Source organism: Pollicipes pollicipes, unplaced genomic scaffold (genome assembly GCF_011947565.3).
Source record: "Pollicipes pollicipes isolate AB1234 unplaced genomic scaffold, Ppol_2.1 Scaffold_2555;HRSCAF=2994_pilon_pilon_pilon, whole genome shotgun sequence".
Lineage (NCBI taxonomy): Eukaryota > Metazoa > Arthropoda > Thecostraca > Pollicipedomorpha > Pollicipedidae > Pollicipes > Pollicipes pollicipes.
In genome coordinates this window covers 7,602,707-7,625,246 of record NW_023596136.1, presented here as the reverse complement: position 1 = coordinate 7,625,246, position 22,540 = coordinate 7,602,707, and the positions used below count along the sequence as shown (strand labels likewise).

The window sequence follows — 22,540 nt, the reverse complement described above, 5'->3', positions numbered from 1 at the left end:
GGGCTCAACACGACAAAAACCGCGTGAGCTTGCGCCGTTGCTGGCCGATGGACGCTGGTGTACACGTTCGTGTACGATAGATAGTTTGTATTCACAAAGGGTGCACAGAAAACGCGTACGCTCCGCCAGTATCCTGACTTCAAATGGGAATCAATCGGACCAGGAGGTCAGCGCGCCGACTCGATCGCGCAGTCGGCTTTACGGGAGCGGGCCGCCGTGCTCCAGCGCCCGGGAGGGGGCAGGGGCGTCTGCCCTGCCCGGGGCAGGCGAGCCGAGCCACGCCGGCCTGGCGTGCCGCCGTGCTCCAGCGGCCGGAAGGGGGCGGACGTCTGCCCTGCCCGGGGCAGGCGAGCCGAGCCACGCCGGCCTGGCGTGCCGCTGTGCTCCAGCGCCCGGGAGGAGGACGTCTGCCCCGCCCGGGGCAGGTGAGCCGAGACTCGCCGGCCCGGCCGCCGATGCCTCACCAGATGGCGCAGTCCGGGTCGGAGCAGTACTGGAGCCAGGCCTCCAGATGTCCGCGGGCGGGCTCCAGCAGAGCCGTGTACACCGTCAGCTGCAACAGGGCGCGTTCCACCTCAGCACGCGTCACCGCGGCGGCGCCGGGCTCACCTGGCCAGCGTGCTGCTCTGACCGCGCCCACAAAACAGCCACAGAACACAATCATGGCATGGAGCCGAGAGACGCTTCGTTCAATGCGCCCTGACGCCTCGCCCCTCCGATCCTCCGTCGCCATGCACTGGCGAAACGCACCCGATTTCTGACTGGCTTCGAGTGGAGCACATCGTACAGCCGGGCCGGGCTGAGCGCAGCCTGGCCGAGCCGGTCCATGCAGCGCACGCCCGGCCCACGCCGGTTGTCGAAGAACGGCGGCCGCTTCCAGTGGTCGTAGTTGGTCTGCAGCAGGTACCTGAGGGCGCGGCGCCGGTACCGCGTCACCAGGAGCTGGGGGCCGACGGCTGGCTCCGTGCCGGACGTCACACCTGGTCACCACAGCGGAGCTGCATCGGACGCTGTACTCTGCATGCTTCACGAGCCCGCGCACATGCTTCTCCCTCATATTGTCACGGATACGCTCCCGGCCAAATCATCCCTTGCGTCCGCGCTAATGCGAGAACATGTATCGACGACTGGCTCCCAATGACCGTGATCTCATGGACCTGACGCGGACGAGATGGTCTAATCCCTATCTGATCTGATCTGATGGTCTGGTCTGGTCTGATGGTCTGATCATCATCGAGATCCCTATTGCTTCAAATGTCACCGTCGCTCTTTCGACAGAGATTGATGAATGATTGGAGTTTTCGGGCGCGTCGACTGCCGGGGTCGTTTGCGCCCGTCCCAGATTTTGTCGCATTTACAATAGTTTGAAAGTGCGTTTAGTTTGCCTGCATTTTGCTTTATTTTAGAATTTTCCCTCATCTTGAGATTGTTCTGATACAACATGCCTTCTAAATGGTCGATTGGACAGTGCTATATGGCAATGCACCTGGCGACTCGAGTACGGGTATTCGATGAGTGGAGTAAGTACAAGCGACGGACTTACCTTCCGTCGAGCCAGATTCAAGAAAGAACAAACTTACCACCGAGACTTCTGGGTGAGTGAAGCGATGCCCAGGGGCCATATGTCCGCCTTGTATTGGTCCCTGGTGATGACGCAGGCCTGAAAGGCGTTTGGTGTTTTGGGGAGTTCGGTCTTGGATAGCCGAGCTGCCATCAGTGCCGGCGACCACGACACACACACACACACCACACACACACACACACACACACACACACACACACACACACACACACACACACACACACACACACACACACACACACACACACACACACCACACGCACACGCACACGCACAACACACACACACACGCACACGCACAGACACAGACATAACGCGATACCTGTGTTGCCGATGGTGTAGTGGTTAACGCGTCTGCATTGGCCACTGCGCGTCTGGGAAACCAGAGGTACCGGGTTCGATTCCCCGCGGTGACCGCCCTTCTAACCGGGGTGAGAGGCAGACGACACCATAAAGCCTCCGCAGCTGAGTGCGTCGTAAAGCCCCAACGACACAAGCGCGATACCTGTCATACATTAAATAACGCGACGCAACATTACTGGTTTGGGCCAACACGACCGTGATCCCATGAATAAATCCATGTTCGTGTAAACGCAAATGTTTCCAGTGCGAAAACACGCGGCCTGCTGGACGTTGCACAGTGTATCATCAACGAAATGGAATACCCAAAGCAGAAAACTTGCGTTGTTGGCAACAATGTTCAAGATGTCTGCCTCTCAACAGAGAATACAGCTTCCTGGTATGACACCGTCTACCAGCTCTGGCGCATGCGTGCAAATTCCAGGGATTCGAGCCAAAGCCGTACCAAATGTAGAATTATTATCCCCTTCACCATGTTCCTGTGTCGGGGAGACTGTGGTGCACGATAACCACTGGGGAACCTGTGGCATGTCATGACCACTGGGGAGCGTGCGGCCTGTAGCGTATGGTGTTTGCTGGGAAGCCTGTGTTCGTCCGAACAGTGTGCGGCCCCGTGAACAAGGAGTCTGTGATCCCGTGTTGGAGGAGCCCGCGACCTCACGGAGGATCCCGTCGTTGGACCGGCAAGGAGCTGGCGGTTCCGCGCTTGAGGTGCCCGGCAGGAGCCGCGCGGCCCGGCCCCACTCGTCCGCGGGGAGGCGGGCGGCCCGGTCCCACACACCCGCAGGGGGCCGCACGGCCCGGCCCCACTCGTCCGCGGGGAGGCGGGCGGCCCGGTCCCACACACCCGCAAGGGGCCGCACGGCCCGGCCCAACACGCCCGCACTTCATCAGGCCCACCTCCCCGGACTTGTTGCCGGCCAGGATGAAGTAGACCGGAGCGATCAGCGCCGTCTTGGCCAGCTGCTTTTCCACAGAACCATAATCGGTGCCGTTCTCCAGGACCTGGGGAAACAAAGTAGAAGTGAGTGGGGAAGTGATTTGCTGGACAGTCGCGTTTGCCACACTAACTTCACTACTGAATTGCTGATGAACTGATGACTAACTTACCAGAACGAGCACACGCACACCTGCATCGCAGTTCAACAGTTATGAAGGCCGAATGTCAAGCACGCTGCACCATACAACGAGCTGAACACTATCTAGCCAGGCTCTCCGTGGGGTGTCTATCAGTGGAGGTCAGAAGCCATAGCGGGTCAGGTCACGTTCATACCTGTAGAAAGCCTTAAAATATCCGCCACCAATCGATTTTTTGGGCGGCATCTTACGGACAGCATCTCGCCGAAATGAGCACAGATCACGACCATGCCATTCACCAGTCAGAGATCACGCCTGGCATGAACTGCAACGCGTGCACCAGTGCTCATCACCGAGAACACAGCGCGCAAAGCCTGCATCTGTCCTGGACGGAAAACCACACCCGCGGCGACAGAATCTTGTGGCGGCAACCTAAGTTCTTCACATATGCCCTTTTTAATGCTGCTTTTATAAGGCAGTCTTAATTTGGTACCAAAGCTGAAATGCAAGAAACTTAGGACCGACCAAAACGAAACACACCAAGCGTTTCATCGTCAGGTATATTACAATTTCGGTTGAATTTTGCAACGGGGGCGTTTTCATGTCGTCATCATGTGCCTCTCTGTCATTTCGCGTTTACAAATTTGGTTCCCGGGACCAATTCACTGAGTACCGCACTCGTTGAGAAGTGAAAACAGCTTCTCGGGTGATGTATCGGGCCATTTTAATAGACCTGGCAACATTCCATGGGCATGGATCCTACTATAGGGTTTATCCTACTGTCCACGCATTTCACAATTTGGCCGAAATTAGTTCCTTGTCTGAAAAAGCCAGCACGAAGACAGCTGCTGTGAGCCTGCTCACCTGTCTTGTGATGACGGTGTTCCACTGGACTTTGGCTCCAAACGCCCACTGCAGCATGTACCAAAGCCCCGGCTTCAGTGTGAACCTCTCGTCAATGGTCAGCGAGAAGAGGCCCTGCAACACGATGGTGAGATAACAGAGCTGTTAGCTGGGAACCTCTCGTTAATGGTCAGCGAGAAAAGGCCCTGCAACACGCATGGTGAGACAACAGAGCTGTTGGCTGGGAACCTCTCGTCAATGGTCAGCGAGAAGAGGCCCTGCAACACGCATGGTGAGACAACAGAGCTGTTAGCTGGGAACCTCTCGCCAGTGGTCAGCGAGAAGAGGCTCTGCAACACGCATGGTGAGACAACAGAGCTGTTAGATGGGAACCTCTCGCCAGTGGTCAGCGAGAAGAGGCCCTGCAACACGAATGGTGAGAACTCCGAGCTCTCAATGACTCGGCGAGGTCCCACCGGCACCTCTGATCGATCGCGTGCCAGACCCACGCGTCACCGCTCCGCTCACAGGGGCGGTACCAAATGCCACGTCATTCCGAGATCACGTCATCCACTCGTCTGCTTGATGCCACATCTAACAGCGAGTTCCTTTAAATAGAACAGGTCCTGCCAATAGTGATAAGCTTTCTGTCGACCCCGAACAATGACACTGTCATATTCCGATAAACCTAGCCGTAGCCCCGTTCCTCGCAGACGAGGAGACAACACCCAGTGACATCTGCCCACTCCAGGCTCTGCTGAACGTCGCCCGTTACAGACGTACTGGACGCACTTCAGTCATAAACCCAAATTACAGACGTACGGGCGTCATTCCAGGCAGTGTCCCGATATCAGGCGTACTGGCTTCACTGCAGTCAACACTCTCATTACAGGCGCGCCGGTCTAACTGCAGTCAATACTCTCATTACAGGCGCGCCGGTCTAACTGCAGTCAACACTCGCATTACAGGCGCGCTTGCCTCACTGCAGTCAACACTCTCATTACATGCGCGCTTGTCTCACTGCAGCCAACACTCTCACTACAGGCGCACCGTGTCACTGCAGTCAAACTTCATTACAGGCGGCCTCACTGCAGTCAACACTTCATTACAGGCGCGCTTGCCTCACTGCAGTCAACTCTCATTACAGGCGCCGGTCACTGCAGTCAAGATCATTACAGGTATGTCAACCTCACTGCAGCACACTCTCATTACAGGCGCGCCGGCCTCACTGCAGTCAAAGCTATCACTACAGGTATGTCAACCTCACTGCAGGCAACACTCTCACTACGAGCGTACCGGCCTCACTGCAGTCAACACTTCCATTACAGGCGTGCCGGCCTCACTGCAGTCAACGCCCTCATTACAGGCGCGTCAACCTTACTGCAGGCAACGCTCCCATTACGAGCGTGCCGGCCTCACCCCAGTGACAAGATACACGGTCACGTTCCGTTACATACCGCCACGAAGCCCGCCGTACCCCATTTAATACCCCCGCCACAGACGTAGTGCTCGTATTTCGCTTTACCGCTGGGATTCCGTCCCAAATGTACGACAAGCGCGCGGAACATGATAAGCCGAGCATGTAAAACTGCGCACTCCGAGTCCCTGCAAAGACATTGCATTCTTTAAGCCGACATAGACCAGCTGGTCTACTAGTCCAGCACTCGTCTACTCAAATCAAATTCCACTAAATGCGACATGATGTTCCCGATCTTCCGGAACTCTCCCATTGGTTTGAAGCAAGATGGGGTTATTAAGAAACGTTGAGCGGATTCGCGTGACTTGCATCATTTTGAGCTTCACATATGCATGTTTGTTAGGCCTTTTATCCACAGCACTGGGGCTGCCCTGATGTCCGATCTCCACGACAAATAATCGGAAAAGGCATAACGGTTCGCCTGCGCCTTACTAGCTACAGCTGACACTTGAACATTGTCAGAAATTTTCGGATAACACTTTCCATCGCGTTCTGGCACATTGCATTGCTTTAATTAAATCAGGTTTCACGACTTAATTTGTTTCTGCCCTTTGTCATCAGCCCAGTGGCGGGCCTAGGGTTCCGTCAAAGAGGGGGGGGGGGGGGTCACGCAACATTGTGGACCCCTCCAAAAAGAAGAGATTCTCGCATCCGGTAATCAAATCTAGATATTACGCACGCTCATTATGCATTACGTATGTTAGCTGTTCCATGAGCGCCCATCTTCCCGTGCACAACCATAAGAAACTAGACGTGGCACGTATGACCATGCATGGGGCGCGTGCATTTTCTCCGAATCTTGGTGGAGCCTGTCATTTTGAGGCTAAGTAGGTCGTAGAAGATGCGACAAAATGGACTTCGTCAGCTGTTAAATACCACCAAAATAAAGCACGGCATTTGATTTCCGGGTTATCTACGGCTAGCCGGCTTCCGACAACGACCCGCCTGGTCAATGTGATTAGCTGATGACTGGCGACTAACTTAGGGTTTTTGCTTTGACTGTAGCTGAGGAGAATATAATATCCTACCATTCAAAATGCATTAAGGACATGATACACAAGTAAAAGAAGTGTCACAATTGTTTAATAGCCAACGGAACTGCAGCTTTCGGCAGAGCGAAAGATGATGTTCGGCAATTGCGCGTCAAAATTCATCGCCGCATATCCGACCGCTGCTCGAAGGCTGGGGCATCAAGGGAGACCGTTATCGTGTAGATCCCTAACTTGTGTACATGTATATGATGTGCATGTGTATGACACACGGTATGATTAACGCGTGTATGTGCACATTAAGTAATTTAACAGGCCGGTACACAAGAGCAGGCGAAACCCCCTGGCACTCGAGAGCACATGTGGGGGTTTCGGGAACAGAGTGTGGCCCGTCTGACTTCATGGGAAGAGCCTTCGAGCAAGGTGGAGGGCCCTGGAGCGATCGAGTGCCCCGGCTGATTAACATTCGGGCCACATCGGCACCATACCACCCCGATGAAATGGAAAACCCAACACAAACAGATACGGTACCTGAACGATCGAGATTGCCGCGACAGGCCAACAAAGTAGCTCCCGTCATCAGTGTAAGGTCTTCACAGCAAGCGAGAAGGGCGCCAAGGCCAATGTGGTGGGCCCCTGAACGACTGGGGGTGCCCCTACAGGTTAACACAGAGGGCCACGGCCAGGGCGCAGAGCTCTCCGGGCAAAGAGTGTCGTGATCGAAAAGGTGCCTTGTGTCTTGTGTGTGCCTTGAGCCTGATCTGATCAAGAGCACCCGGGCAGGTAAAAATAACGGACCCAGACAAGAGTGACACGCCCTTCGCAAATGAGATGAAAAGGAAAGAGCCCCAGATCAATGTAGAGGATTCCTGAGCATCAAGTGCCTCGGTGCGTTAACTTATATGGGGCCCCAGCAACAGCGCAAGGTCCTCCGAGCAGGTGGAAAGAACGCAAGACGAATGTGAAGGGCCTTAAGCAACGGAGAGTACCCCGCCAGGTTAGCATATGGGGTCCCCGTGCTATAGTATATAGACATATAGAGCCTTTCGTGCGAATGGGAAGAATCTGTGGAGAGCACCTCATTGTCCAGAGTGCTTCGGCATACCAGCAGATACTGACAACAACGTGGGGCCCGGCAACAACGTAGGATACTCCGAGCACATGCAAAAAATTGAGGGCAGCATGGTAGGCTCTCAAGAGGTTGAACTGAACCCAAAAGTGATAATATAGTGCATCACGCAACAGCTCAGGGCCTCTGGACAACATAACGAGCCTTAAAATTTCCCCAGTACCGACCCTCTCAATCAGCGAATAATTATTTTTGTCTCCTCTTGGGCCCTCTACTACCGCTTGTTCTTCGACGCCCGAGGACCCAAAGACGCCCATTTTTACGCATTTTGTGCTTAAAAACTGCGCCCGTTCGGCCCGCTATGGGTCTCTTCGGAGCCTATGGGCACCTTGGGGCCCTAGGGAGGGAAGGCCACGGCCCCGGGGTCCCTGTCTGTTTTCGCCACAGCGTCAGCCTGCGAGCATCCTGCACCCGTCTTTCCCCTTTCTCACTGGAACCTTCGGAGACCCTGAGCTTCGACGTGTTTTCAGGTGGGTGACTGACGTGGGGATTGTGTTGGCGATGCTGATGGACTGCTATTAAAGTGGGGTTACCGCTCCTGCATGCCATGACTCTTCTACCAATCCGACTTAATTGAAACGGAATACTGTACCTAGTTGGCAATCTTTCAGAATCGTGTGTTGTCGTTGTCGTTGTTTTTGCTTTCTTTTTTGTTCAGAGATTCATCCCGACAATTTTTGTTACAAGAATTTCTGGGATCAGCACCCACGCTAAGCAGTGCATATTCCGTGAGCTCAGGCCCCACTATCCGACCGTGAAATTCTAGGTCTACAGCACGTCATTGCGGCGAAAACTGACGTGCCGCATCGCTCGGTGCGGTCCGTAGTCCCCTCTGACCTCAGCTGCACGTGCGGCCGCTGTCACCGGTCACAGACCAGTCCAGCCAGGGATAAATGGCACGCGCCTGAAGCGACTCAAACCCACCCCTTCATTGGCGGGCAATTTCAAAGGCGGCCACCCAAACCCACTGAGCTGCCGGGAAGGGAGCAGTAGCGACGTATATGAACAACATAAAAGTACAAAACATCAATTAAGTACCCCTGACACGGACGTGCTAAACACATTTGGTCAACACCCCAGTCACAGACGTGCCGGCCGCACCCCAATCGACACCCAGTCACAGACGCGCCAGCCACACCCCGGCCAACACCCCGTCACAGACGTGTCGGCCGCACCCCGGCCAACACCCCGTCACAGACGTGCCTGCCGCACCCCGGCCAACACCCCGTCACAGACGTGCCTGCCGCACCCCGGCCAACACAGACGTGCCGGCTGCACCCCAGCCAACAACCCAGTCACGGACGTACCGGCCGCACCGCAGCCAACACCCCGTCACAGACGTGCCGGCCGCACCCCGGTCCCGTGGTACAGATGTGCCAATCGTGTTCCAGTTTATACCACTTTAACGGGCGTGTTGGCGTAGCCCAGTCAATACCGCCATTGTGGGAGCACCACCGCACTTAAGTTAACACCTCTAGCGCGCACGTACCGGTCGTACTCCAGTGAGCACGCCCACCATGCCTGCGAAGCCGGCCGTGCGGAAGAGGGTGCGGTTGTTCCTGGTGTACTCGAGCGTCACGGTCATCGGCCGCAGGGCCTCGGCCACCACCCAGGTGTGATTGGTGCGGTCCCAGCTGCGCACAAACGGGAGAGGGGCAGGTCAACACACGGACGCTCAGCTCACGGCATCGCTCTGCGGAGAACGAAACAAGGCGTGTGACAAACTCAGCCAGACTTAGCAGCTACCATTCTTTCATTCGAACAAAATGTGTCTAGGCCACAGATCTGTTTTGACGGCAATAATTTAAAAACAGCCAAGTGCACCAAAGATGATTCGTTGCCTTCTAGAATGGAATCTGAACACGCACGAAGGCAGACAAGAGCCTGATGTGGCGCAACAGAGATGAAAAAGCTTCTGATTTACCGGATATGATGGGTGAGAAAAATTAACACTTTTGCAAACCAATTGGGGCAATATTGCGAAACTGCAAACAAATTTCAACAGACCAGACCGCATTACAACTGGCTATACCAGCTAGACGAAACTCAAGGCTTAGTATTGGTCGGTACTCGTGAACTTATGCAGCGTGAACATATGTAGAACACATGTTGAAACGTTGGCGTTTTGCTGCATCAGCAAGTTAAGCAATAAGATGCTGCCAAACATAATACCTTAAATCAGAATGATGTTTAGCAGGTAATAGAAATGTACGTCAAACTATCCTTTATCGGTGCTGACGTCACAGATCAGTAGTGACACAGTGTTTTTTGAACGCCCCTCAGATCAATACTCTTCACAGATTGTTCAGCCAACATTTACTTCGCATACTTAGCAGTGTAAAATACCAAACAACAAAGCATATTACTAGTGAAAATTGTGGGTGGCCATGGCATCTTGCGACAAACGTAATCAGTTTGCTACGCAACGTTTTAAAGCGTCGTGCCATTTGAGACAGACGGGCTCGAGCACTCGCCACGAATGGGACGCTCGCAATGGAGCGAAATTAACTGGACAACCAGAATGGCCAATTTCATCGTTAAAATACACACCCTGGTCACTAACTGAAGTAACAGGCCAATCCGCCAGTTTATCGCCAGAAGGCTGAGTCATCACCATTGGTGCCGGTTCAAATCTGGTATAGTAAACCGACCAGATATCGGGACTAAAGCCTTCGGTCACGGGTGGAACGACATGAATAACCACCAAAAGGAATTAGATTCAGGGGCCCTGAAGATCCCATGTTTGGTCCTGGAGTTCGTAACTGGCCAGGCCCTTCTGTTGCCAGTCGCCATGTCCAGCTGGGACCCATGTGGGTTCAATATGGGCAGTCATATGGGGTCCATCAGGGCTGTCTGCTTGGGTCCCATGTGGGCATGTCATGGGAAACCACCCGGGTCCCATATGGGCAGCCCACCTGGGGCCCATATGGGGCCAGACTGGAATCCACATGGGGCTCATCTGGGCTGCCGAGTTAAGGCCAATTTCGGTCCCATGTAGGCATGTCATGAGCAACCAACTGGGTCCCACATGGGCCGCCCACCTGGGCCCACATGGAGCCAAACTGGAACCCACATGAGACCCAACTGGGCTACCCAGCTGAGACCCATGAATGCATGGTTCGAGCTGATGCCTCTGGGAGCACCCACAGTAACACGCAGGCGAACATTTGCTGGCGGGCGTCAAGCAATATGGGGGTCGCGAGGAGGACAGTGCCTGTCCGGTACATTCGGGGGTAAAATAGCGACAGCGCTCGATAACACAGAGGAGGAGGCGACGTTAGAAAGTACTGGCATGAGACCACGGATGATGCTGAGCTGATAGCTTCCTCGATGGATTGAAACTCGTGTTTTGCCGCGTGCACTGTCTTTGCTTTCATTATCTGTTGAGAGATTCATCAATCTGTTAGTTGTTGATCAACTGTGCATGGCGGGAATGCTTACGCTCTTTTTGCGTTACAATAGGGTTGCAACTTGTGATGGTTATTTGCTTATTCAAAGGGGATGTTTCACATTGGAAAATATTGAAGCAAACATCAGATATGATGAAATAAGCTCACGTATAGCTAAAGTATACTTTTAAGTGGAAAAACTGATCGACCCAACATCATTCATCCATTTAGTAAATATACTCCTCAATACGTTATTGTTTGATTGTGTCATTGTACCCTGCACGATACTGGCTGAGAGCACATTGACGGCCCTTATATCTGGAAGTTGTACTCACGAACGCCAGGTATGAAGAAAGCGACAATTGTATGTTTTTGACCTTGATCACCGCATGGCCAATAAAATGGCAGGATTTCAATGCCGTTATTTTGACATGATGATGCTTGGGTGCCTTCGAGTAGCCTGCACGAATAGCCTGTACATCTTCATGGGCGATTAGCTCGAACACTAGAGGGGTTTAGTTCTTAAGAAGAGCAGGACTGTGAACTGCACCGGATGATCTCCAAGATGACTGTTTCAGAACCCGATACCAAAGTGGAACACCCCATAGTATAACTCCATGGATAAAACATAACCAAAAATTGAGTATGCGCTCCTCGCTTGTTGAAGGTTTTGGGAGCGACGGCATAACAAAATGGCGTCCGTACAATCGTTTTCAAAATTAACAAACGGACGCCAGCGGCCTAAAGTGCAACGGAGGTGGGGATCCGTGCACAAGCCGCGGGCTACAGCGGAGGCGAGCATCTGTGCACAAGCCGCGGGCTACAACGGAGGCGGGGATCTGTGCACAAGCCGCGGGCTACAACGGAGGCGGGGATCTGTGCACAAGCCACGGGCTACAACGGAGGCGGTTATCTATGCACAAGCCGCGGGCTACAACGGAGGCGGGGATCTGTGCATAAGCCGCGGGCTACAACGGAGGCGGGGATCTGTGCACAAGCCGCGGGCTACAACGGAGGCGGGGATCAGTGCACAAGCCGCGGGCTACAACGGAGGCTTAAGGAAGCAAGGATCTGTGGACAAGCCGCGGGCTACAACGGAAGCAAGGATCTGTGGACAAGCCGCGGGCTACAACGGAGGCGGGGATCTGTGCACAAGCCGCGGGCTACAACGGAGGCGGGATCTATGCACAAGCCGCGGGCTACAACGGAAGCAAAGATCTGTGGACAAGCCGCGGGCTACAACGGAAGCAAGGATCTGTGGACAAGCCGCGGGCTACAACGGAAGCAAGGATCTGTGGACAAGCCGCGGGCTACAACGGAGGCGGGATCTATGCACAAGCCGCGAGCTACAACGGAAGCAAGGATCTGTGGACAAGCCGCGGGCTACAACGGAAGCAAGGATCCATGCACAAGCCGCGGGCTACAACGGAGGCAAGGATCTGTGGACAAGCCGCGGGCTACAACGATTGTAAGGTCCATGGGGTGCGATGATGAATTTAATTGTCGCGATCTAGAGCATGACAGTTGCTACGCCTGACAGCGTTTGCACGGATGTGCAAATGTGCAGCATGTATACGTGGACCGGTTCTTAAAGAACGGGTCTACGTGTCCAAATGCGCTTGAACCATAACGAAGAACACGGTAGCCAGGGTTGCGCGGGATTTGTTCAATAAAATTACTCGGGCGCGTGTGGTCCCATGCAGATGCCGCGCGAAAGGCGAGGACATAACAAAATCACTAAATGCGTTATTTCCTGGGTGTGAGGCCCGAGATAGGAGGAAATTCGAACTAATCAATGAGTGACCTGGACAATTCGAAATGGGCGATCAGAAAATTAAGCTAATTTTGTCTGTACAAAGCCCGTCAAAGCCGTGGTAAAACTCCGAAACATAAGACGTGTAGAACCTCCTACTGAACAATAAAGTTCCACTCATTGAGAGAACCTGAGGGTATTGCGCTTATTTCATCTAAATGTACACTGCCAATAACCCCTCAGATCGATCGGCCCAGATAGTGCCACTGACCTGTGTAATACACAGCCGTTAAGCGGTTTACAGATCAGGCGGAAGTATGAACTCGACTACATTTCGGCGACTGCACTTCTACACCTGGCAAGCGGTAGCTGGAACTGCGCACTAGAACTGTCGTTATCTGGCGGCGTCTTTCCTACTGTGACCTCACAGCCGGCGAATGTCCGGCGCCGCGTCGGAGCTATCTGACGGCGTCTTTCCCGCCGCGGTCCCACAGCCGGCGCGTGCCCGGCGTCGAGTGGGACGGACGTGGCCTATCTAGCGCGTCGTTTCCGCCGCCGCGGACGGCACATATCGTGCGGCTTCCTGTCGCCAACATGTCACGCCCGGTAGACTGAATCGCTCAATTCAGAATGCTGACTGAGGAACCCTCGATTCTCAGCGAGCCATTCCCAGCGGATGGCCTGGTAGCAATCGGTTTAGGCTAAGAAGGTCTGGGTTATTGTTTGCAAGACCGGCTACTCTATTTGAGAGAAAAAAACGATATGAAAACAATTTTATTCTCCATCGTTGTCATGGGGCGATGGCATGCTGCCTCGATGACAGGAGGAAGAATCACTCGTGGCGGTTTTTTTGTGCACACACCAGGAGCCGAGAAACGATCAGAGATCTTCGATTACATCAGAAAAGGGGAATGGTATTAATCGTGTGCCCATGACAACGTCGCATTTGCTCTATCCTACTGCCCAGTATAAGTTGAAATAAAAAAGCTAGATGTTTTGCTTCTCGCGTAATTAACACAGAAGCAGATGCCAAACGCAGAAACGCAGGTTGTAAACAAGAAGATCGAACGTTTTTGACTGAGCCGACTAGGGACATCACTCAACACCCTTTCTTTTTTGTTGAAATAGTGCCCGTCATAGCGGTCAGTTGAGCAGCCTTGGCATGGGTGTTAGCGTGTTTGGCTGCCGTATCAGCGGTTAGCGGCCATGTACATGCTCAGCCGAGAACCGCATCGACAAATTCCACCTCATGCTCGGACCGATTCCAGCTGAGCTAATACACGCCATGTAGATGATGTTCTGTACTGTGGTGCTAAGACCCAAATATTGCTATTAGTTCTTCATTCATCCCGGGTTTTGCTTAAGAGTGTGGTCTATTGATTGGTAAGGACTACGTTCTTCCCACAGTTTTAAATAGTTTGTCGGTGTTGTGGGCCTTCCCTCATGCAAATGAGGTGTGGTAAATTTGCTGCGTCGATCCCGAGGCCCACCAGAATGGCCAGGTTACATGCACGCCGCAGACTAATTCCACGCCACCGTCGCGTTCGGTGACTGATGACTGCCGCTGCACAGGACACCCTGGCGGGCGCGAGCGGCGCCCACTGTACCAGACGGATGCGCCGCCCGGGCGCCGGCTCACCCCATGAACAGGCCGAAGTCCAGGTTGCGGCCGTGGTAGAGCGTGCCGTCCGTGCCCTCAGCCACGATGGAAGTGCAAACAGTGAACACCTCGTAGAAGATGTTCATCAGTGTGACGTCACCTGCCGAAGATGCCGCTGAGTCGCAGATCAGCCAGCCGCGCACACGGGCCGGCTGTGGGATCAGGAGGCCGCCTGCGTGGCGACCGCGTGGTCTGGTTTGAAGACAGTCATTTGGCACTTTTGTACGTCTTCAAGTAGGTTCTAAACGTGACGAAGTGCTCTGTAGAGATGCGTAGGTAACTGAGTATGAAATCATGCAGATTTTTTAGGGAGCCCACAGCGTTAACGGCGAAAGCAAATACTTTCCACCCTGAGTGATGCCCGCGCTGTAAATCCGTAGTAAAACTCGGAATTGATTCATACGTTCACGGTCCTCGACATCGGCCACAGGGCTCCTGGCTTTACTAGACCGCATCTGCTCGGGTTGTCTGTTTATCCTGTAATGGTGAAAACATGCAAACCCGCCGAGACAAGGAGCACACAGATGAGTACATACCCGTGCTACGCGTATATAATGAGTAGCATAGCATAAGTAATATGGCGAGAGGTGGAAGCGCAGGCCATGTACAGTGCCTCACGAGCAGCCACGAGCATGTTTTACGCTCACAACTTGTTTGCAAACGCGGGGTTTGCTTCGGCTTCCCTGCATGACATGCACTGCAGCGTGGCCACACGGGACGTTATGTAACAGTGCAGTGCGACTCACGGTCGCTGTAAACTACGGCCAGAAGAGGTAGCTGGTGTTTAGATGGACCTGCTGTGCTGTGAACCAGCGTTGGCGCCGAAGGCTTGCCATCGACGCACCGTTCAATGCCGACAGTGTGTGGTCCATCTCGGGACGTGGGACCTATCCCGGAAACCTGGGACCAGCGCCGGGAACGTGGGCCCGTCCCGGGAGCGTGGGACCAGTGCCGGAGACACGTGACCCAAGCCTCGTGAAAGTGAGACCCATGCCGTGACCATCGTAACCGGTGGTGGGAGCTGCGGGTGCCCAGCGACGGGATCACGTGACCAGTCAGATTCTCGGGAGGCTTCACGCGATTTACCACAAGCATGGTCACGGGGTCGCATGACAGATTCCTTCACCGTGCCACAGCGGCGCACCACAGATCTTGGCACCTTGTAACAGCTACCCAGATTCGTGACAGTGCAGCATATTCTGCGATGGATACCGTAGCCCCACTGTGACTCGCACCAGCCTCCCCGGTCCCTGGACACCTACCCTTTGTCACCAGCCACCCACTCTCGGTCACCAGCCAACCAATCTCGGCCACCGGCCACCTACTCCCGGTCCCTAACCACCTTCCCTCGGTCCCCGGCCACCTACCCTCGGTTCCCGACCACCCTTCCTCGGTCCCCAACCACCTACCCTCGGTTCCCGGCCACCCATCCTCGGCCCCGGTCCCTAACCACCTTCCCTTGGTCCCCGGCCACCCACCCTCGGCCACCGACCACCTATCCCCGGTCCCTAACCACCGTCCCTCGGTCCCCGGCCACCTACCCTCGGTCACCAGCCACCCACCCTCGGCCACCGACCACCTATCCCCGGTCCCTACCCACTGTCCCTCGGTCCCCGGCCACCTACTCCCGGTCCCCGGCCCCTCCCTCGGTCCTAACCACCGTCCCTCGGTCCCCGGCCACCTACCCTCGGTCACCACCACCCACCTTCGGCCACCGACCACCACCTCCCCGGTCCACCCCACTGTCCCTCGGTCCCCGGCCACCTATCCCCGTCCTACCCACTGTCCTTCGGTCCCCGGCCACCTACCCTCGGTCTCTAACCACCGTCCCTCGGTCCCCGGCCACCTACCCTCGGTCTCAACCACTTGTCCCTCGGTCCCCGGCCACCTACCCTCGGTCTCTAACACCGTCCCTCGGTCCCCGGCCCCTACCCTCGGTTCCCGACCACCTATCCCCGGTCCCTACCCACCGTCCCTCGGTCCCCGGCCACCTACCCTCGGTCTCTAACCACCGTCCCTCGGTCCCCGGCCACCTACCCTCGGTCTCTAACCACTGTCCCTCGGTCCCCGCCACCTACCCTCGGTCACCAGCCACCCACCTTCGGCCACCGACCACCTATCCGGTCCCTACCCACTGTCCCTCGGTCCCCGGCCACCTATCCCCGGTCCCTACCCACTGTCCTTCGGTCCCCGGCCACCTACCCTCGGTCTCTAAACCACCGTCCCTCGGTCCCCGGCCACCTACCCTCAGTCTCTAACCATTGTCCCTCGGTCCCCGGCCACCTACCCTCGGTCTCTAACTACCGTCCCTCGGTCCCCGGCCACCTACCCTCGGTCTCTAACCACTGTCCCTCGGTCCCCGGCCACCTATCCCGGTCCCTACCCACTGTCCCTCGGTCCCCGGCCACCTACCCTCGGTCTCTAACCACCGTCCCTCGGTCCCCGGCCACCTACCCTCGGTCTCTAACCACCGTCCCTCGGTCCCCGGCCACCTACCCTCGGTCTCTAACCACTGTCCCTCGGTCCCCGGCCACCTACTCCCGGTCCCTACCCACCCTCGGCCACCGGCCACCTACCCCGGTCTCTAACCACGTCCCTCGGTCCCCGGCCACCTACCCTCGGTCCCGACCACCTATCCCCGGTCCCTACCCACGTCCCTCGGTCCCCGGCCACCTACCCTCGGTCTCTAACCACCGTCCTCGGTCCCCGGCCACCTACCCTCGGTCTCTAACCCACGTCCCTCGGTCCCCGGCCACCTACCCCGGTCCCTACCCACCACCCTCGGCCACCGGCCACCTACCCCCGGTCTCTAACCACCGTCCCTCGGTCCCCGGCCACCTACCCTCGGTCCCCGGCCACCTACCCTCGGTCCCCGGCCACCTACCCTCGGTCCCCGGCCACCTACCCTCGGTCCCCGGCCACCTACCCTCGGTCCCCGGCCACCTACCCTCGGTCCCTACCCACCTACCCTCGGTCCCCGGCCACCTACCCCCGGTCTCTACCCACCTTCCCTCGGTCCCCGGCCACCTACCCTCGGACATGCTGGCGGCCATGGCGATGCCGCGGATCTCGTCGTGGAACGGGTAGGGCAGGCGGCGGCCCAGCAGCTCGGAGGCGCGCTCCACGGCGCGGAACAGCCCGTCGCCGAACAGTGTGGCCGCCTCGCGCCGCACGATCTCCAGCAGGTTGCTGGCCTACGCACGCAGGAGCGGGAAGGTCACCGTACGGACGCCCTCGCTCCAGGTCGGCTTACGCGCTGGGGCCGCCTGGACCACGGACCACAGTCTGTCGCGTGCGCCTGGGCCTGAACACGCCGCCCCAAGTAGCCATGAGATTTCACAGGATCATTTCACGTGCAGCTTTCTTGGTAAACAGGGCTTTAATGGGGTAATTCGCGTGCCGTACAGTGCTCCGACACCGCTGGCATGTACCAGGTCTGCCTTTCCCAGCCATTTGCTGGCTGACCTTTCCATATTGATTTGTACACACGGAGTGCATGTTCTACGCTGGCACTAACCGCCACTGGAGAACGAATGCAGCATGTTTACACGACCACGGCAGAGGCTAATGACGAAGATGATGGCGGTCATGGGACCTAGCCTCACACACGATAGTAATCCGCTCAGCAAAAAGAGCAATGAGTGCTGTAAGATCATGTTTTGTTTTCAAAGTGATCCGGTGGTTTAACCCTTGGGATACAGGTTAAGATAAACCATAAAAAGCTGGCTCCTCATACCGTGGCAATCGCGCTAGGTGAAGGGACTACCGTTCCCCAGCCACAACTTACGTACTCTTCACAAACATCTAAATAGTACTCATCCACATACCGCCGGTCCCATATCCTCCATAAGTTTGCAGTAGCGGTACTTCGGGCGGCAGGTCCAGGTTGATGATGTAGTTGGGCACGGCATGCTTCGCCGGTGGTGGGTACGTCCCGTCTTCGCAGTCCTGCTCCTCCTGAGAGGAGATCGACGTCTATGATGATGTAGTTGGGTATGGCATGCTTCGCCGGCGTTGGGTACGTCCCGTCCTCGCAGTCGTGCTCCTCCGGAGAGGAAAACGTCAACCGAGTATAGCTGTTATTATTGTCGTCAACAGCAACAATATTATCAGTCTCATAATCACCGTAATTGCTCGAACAGAGTACATGCATGAGGAGGGATATTTCCTACAAACTCAGCACAATGTAGAGGAAGGCTGGTTGATGTGACGGGCTCCTGCATTAAATAGCTCATTAGCCGCACTCGCCTCTTGCTGAGAGAGCTGGCTTGTGTGATGGGCTTACGACTGGGGTGGGGTGGGGATGGGGTGGGGGCATAGTTGGCCCGACATACCCAGCACTGGGCCATGATTGGTCTGACTAACCACTAGGCTGATTGGCCAGACTCACCAGCGTGCTTGAGAGCTGATTGGTCAGACGGTCTACCTGCTGAACCCGGCGTCCAGCCGCCGTGGCAAGCCCACAGCACAGCAACACCCACAGCAGCATCGCTGGACGCAGGCATCACACAGAGTCAGAGGTTAGCTGGACAGCTGACACCGGTCCAGCCGCGGCTGGCCGGCATGCGGGCCAGCCTCGCCAGGATGGTCCGCCGTTGCCCACCCTGGCGGGGATGGCCCACACTCAACGCGCGCTTGGCAGCAGGCAACATGTCGGACGTTAACAGGAAGACTTTGCGGGTTGGATAAGCCTATGGGTATCCATATGTATGGGGAGTGGGTTGGGTCGAGTACATAGTTGGCAAAATCATGGGTTGCAGTGCAGGTAAGGCTTAGACGCTTGCGCATTTTCGGATAGATGCTTCAAGAAATGCTTTCTAATGTGGCAGAAACATTAATAGTTCCATTAACAAACTTTTTCCATTACCAATGTAAATGAGAGAGTTTGGGTGTACACTTTCCTGCAACCTTCCTTCAATTTAGAACTACAGTGCTAGACAAATGCAACCGGGTAGGCAACGTGGTACAACTGGGCGCAACTAATTTGGAATGGGTTACAGGCGGACACGGGCACGCCCCATGGGTAGCGGGCGGACGAGGTAAAGGATAGCCTGCCCGTGAAGGACTCTAACGCACACCCCACGACGACCACGCCCTGGCAGAGAGCGTGAAGCTCGCTAATACACACCCTGCGATGAGCGCGCCCCGGCAGAGAGCGTGGAGGACTCTAACGCACACTCTGCGACGAACGCGCCCTGGCAGAGAGTGCGCATTTATCACTATGTCGGCCAACACCCAGTCACAGAATGCATTTCGACGTCTAGGAACAGCTCTGAATGCGACTAACGAACATTCAAATTAAAGTAAAGTAAGTTGTGCCAAACGAACGTGGAATATCTATGGAAAAAAACAACACGCAAATGTTGATATTTTCAACATTTACGTTGTTCCGAAAACCAGCTTCAAGTAAATGTGTGGAAAGGCTGGCTTTCAGAGGTCATTAATTTAAAAAAATCTTAAAAAATTGCCCTCGAACGGGGCTGTAGAACAGGAGGTCAACACCACATCACGGTTCATTGACAACGTTCTAGTCAAGTTCGCCACAGCTGAAGACAAGGTGCAAAAGGTTGCAATATTTCAGCATTTCGGACTTTTTAGTGTGCGCAATTATCTATAAGTGGGTGTCCAGCTGGTCTTCCCAGTGCAGCCGCGGGGGAGAGGATTAACAGCGGGACGAGAAACTCAAAGTTGCCAACGCGCGCCACTCTCTGCCAACAGAGGCGCAACCAGCTAACGATGTGAAAGAATATAAACAAAACAAGAAATTGATTCGCAATGGTTACGAGTAGTTAATGGAGTTGCTAATGGTGAAAAAATACAAACACTTCTATGTTATGATAGAATGCTTAAAATTGTCTGCTTCTAAAATGCTACACTTGTGAACACTTATTTCCTGATGACACCGATTGATAACATAACAAAAATAATTGAGCTTTATAAGTCAACCCTGCAGAATGATCAGTGTCGTTCGTGTTCTTGGGCATAGGTCTGAGTCTTGCCGAGCTTTGGGAGGCCTAATCCTGGACTCCGACTCAAAGCACCAGGAATCAGAACCGGACTCAAAATGTCAGGACTGTGACTTGGGCGCAAAGATTCTAGAAACCTGGGCCTCAGACTAGACATGACGAGTTTAAAAAAATGGTTGGAGGGGTGCATTTTAGTCGCAAAACACAGGATGTTAACGGCCGTTAGGCACATGAAGGGCATGCTGGGCTGGGAGAACTAAGGTTTGCATAGACCGGCCTCGCTTGAGTCCAGTTAGGTTTCGTTAAACTGACCCAGTCTGGAACAGGGTGTATCCGCTTCAGTACCCATGATTACCGATTTATAAAGGTTGTCGGTGAACCCAAGCTCACAAGACAAGCTGTGAGGATGTCATCGTTAAATTCAAGTCAAGTCAGACTACATCTAAGTCAACCCTGGTGACATTTTTCACGCACAGCCTCTATCTACTCCCGGAAATCTGATGCAAAAATTCACCTCGCATCTGCTTTGTTTGGATTGCAAGACAATATTTTATAACCAAAATGTATCTTGTCCCGCTCCGTCGCCCTCTGTGATGTTATCGGACACAAGACTCGAAACACAAACGTGGACACAGGATCGGACTCCATGTCAGCCCTCAAGAGCTCGAACTTGGCTCATTATTCAAGGACCTGTATTCAGGGGGTCGTGGGGGTCGTGATCTGAGAAGCCTGGACAAGGGATTCGGATTTTAATTCCAAATGGGCTCAGATACGAGCTTGGACTCAGACTGCTTGACTTATACCCATGCCTGACTATAGAGCTCATCGCGCGCGGAAGTGTGGGTAGTGTAGCGGCGTCTGTCACGTACACTGGCACCGAATTCAACCTCGCAAGCAGGCTATTCGCAGAGTCCTTCTCCCGAGTGCCGCTTGTGGAGCACTGGCGCCAAACTCCCCCTCGCAGGCAGGCTGTCCGCAGACTTCCTCCCCCAAGCGCCGCTGGCGCAGCACTGGCGCCGAACTCACCTTCGTAAGCAGGCTCTCCGCAGACTTCCTCTCCCGAGCGCCGCTGGCGGAGCACTGGCGCCGAACTCACCTTCGTAAGCAGGCTCTCCGCAGACTTCCTCTCCCGAGCGCCGCTGGCGGAGCACTGGCGCCGAACTCACCTTCGTAAGCAGGCTCTCCGCAGACTTCCCTCCCCCAAGCGCCGCTGGCGGAGCACTGGCGCCGAACTCACCTTCGTAAGCAGGCTCTCCGCAGACTTCCTCTCCCGAGCGCCGCTGGCGGAGCACTGGCGCCGAATTCCCCTGGCAGGCAGGCTGTCCGCAGACTTCCTCCCCCAAGCGTCGCTGGCGCAGCACTGGCGCCGAACTCACCTTCGTAAGCAGGTTATCGACAGAGTCCCTTTCCCGAGCGCCGCTGGCGCAGCACTGACGCCGTACTCACCTTCGTAAGCAGGCTCTCCGCGGGGCCCCTTTCCCGAGCGCCGCCGGCGGAGCACTGCCGCCCGCTCCGTCCGCCGCGCCGTGACGGGCTGAATCAGCCGGACGCCGCACATCCCGTGACCAGCGCCGCTCTGTTTATTCGAACCGGGGCAGACGCCGGAGGGTGTCGAGAATCACACCGAGATGAGTCTCCCGGTCACGTGACCAGGGAGCCTGACGCACGCGTACGCAGTCTGTGCGCGTGGCGAGCACCAGCGCGACGCAGGGATGCCAGAGGCGAGTGTGCTCAGTCTTCAGCAGGAGCCAGTTTTAAGTGCACCCAGTGTGTGCGTACTTTGAACACCAGGCCTATCCCATGACGGCGACCGTGAACAGTCTACCATACCAACTGTGGCCACTGTTGGGACGTGCGCACACTGCAATGTACAAAGTGCCTCGCGTGTGCAATAACCGTGGCAATATGACAGCTTTTCCACCATCAGTCATACGCGACCGTGATAATTGCAAGTAGCAACATAGACGTATTCAGAAGGTTCGGATCGGATTGAAATCGGAATTTCGCCACCAGTTGACATGGAGCGTCGCCAAAAGGCGATATTCTGCGCAACGCGTGCAAATACAGACTCAAAGGCTTATGTCTCTTGTAGCCATGTTTCAGTACACCCCTGGTCACAGTAGCTCAGCGAAGGAATTCGCTACAGCTAATTATTGCAGTCAGTTTCGGACAGGTGGCGCCTGTTCGGTCGGACACCTGTCATTCGCCCCCCTGTTGTTCAAGCGACAGCGTGTCGGCGGCCGGTGGCGCTGGGCGCTCCATGTGCCGACGGCATGTGCCGAAGCCAAGCCACCACGGAAGCCCCCCCCCCCCCC

At 55.4% G+C, this 22,540-nt stretch overlaps 1 protein-coding gene across 2 annotated transcripts; it reads right to left on the bottom strand.

Annotated features, from left to right (window-relative positions):
- Positions 1 to 60: 60 nt before the first annotated feature.
- Positions 61 to 21,752, bottom strand: LOC119103197 (acid ceramidase). 2 transcript variants are annotated; one of them, XM_037226645.1, is made up of 11 exons: positions 21,672 to 21,752; positions 18,650 to 18,750; positions 18,087 to 18,216; positions 17,291 to 17,453; positions 14,239 to 14,359; positions 8,947 to 9,091; positions 3,884 to 3,997; positions 2,843 to 2,947; positions 1,581 to 1,660; positions 751 to 907; positions 61 to 553 (listed from the first exon to the last, which is right to left on the bottom strand). In XM_037226645.1, exons 3-11 carry the CDS (start codon positions 18,168 to 18,170, stop codon positions 461 to 463), a joined length of 1,062 nt encoding a protein of 353 aa, XP_037082540.1. In that variant the 5' UTR covers positions 18,171 to 18,216; positions 18,650 to 18,750; positions 21,672 to 21,752; the 3' UTR covers positions 61 to 460. The 2 variants fall into 2 exon arrangements, with proteins under 2 accessions (XP_037082540.1, XP_037082546.1); XM_037226651.1 differs by lacking the exon at positions 21,672 to 21,752 and adding an exon at positions 21,252 to 21,344.
- Positions 21,753 to 22,540: the final 788 nt, after the last annotated feature.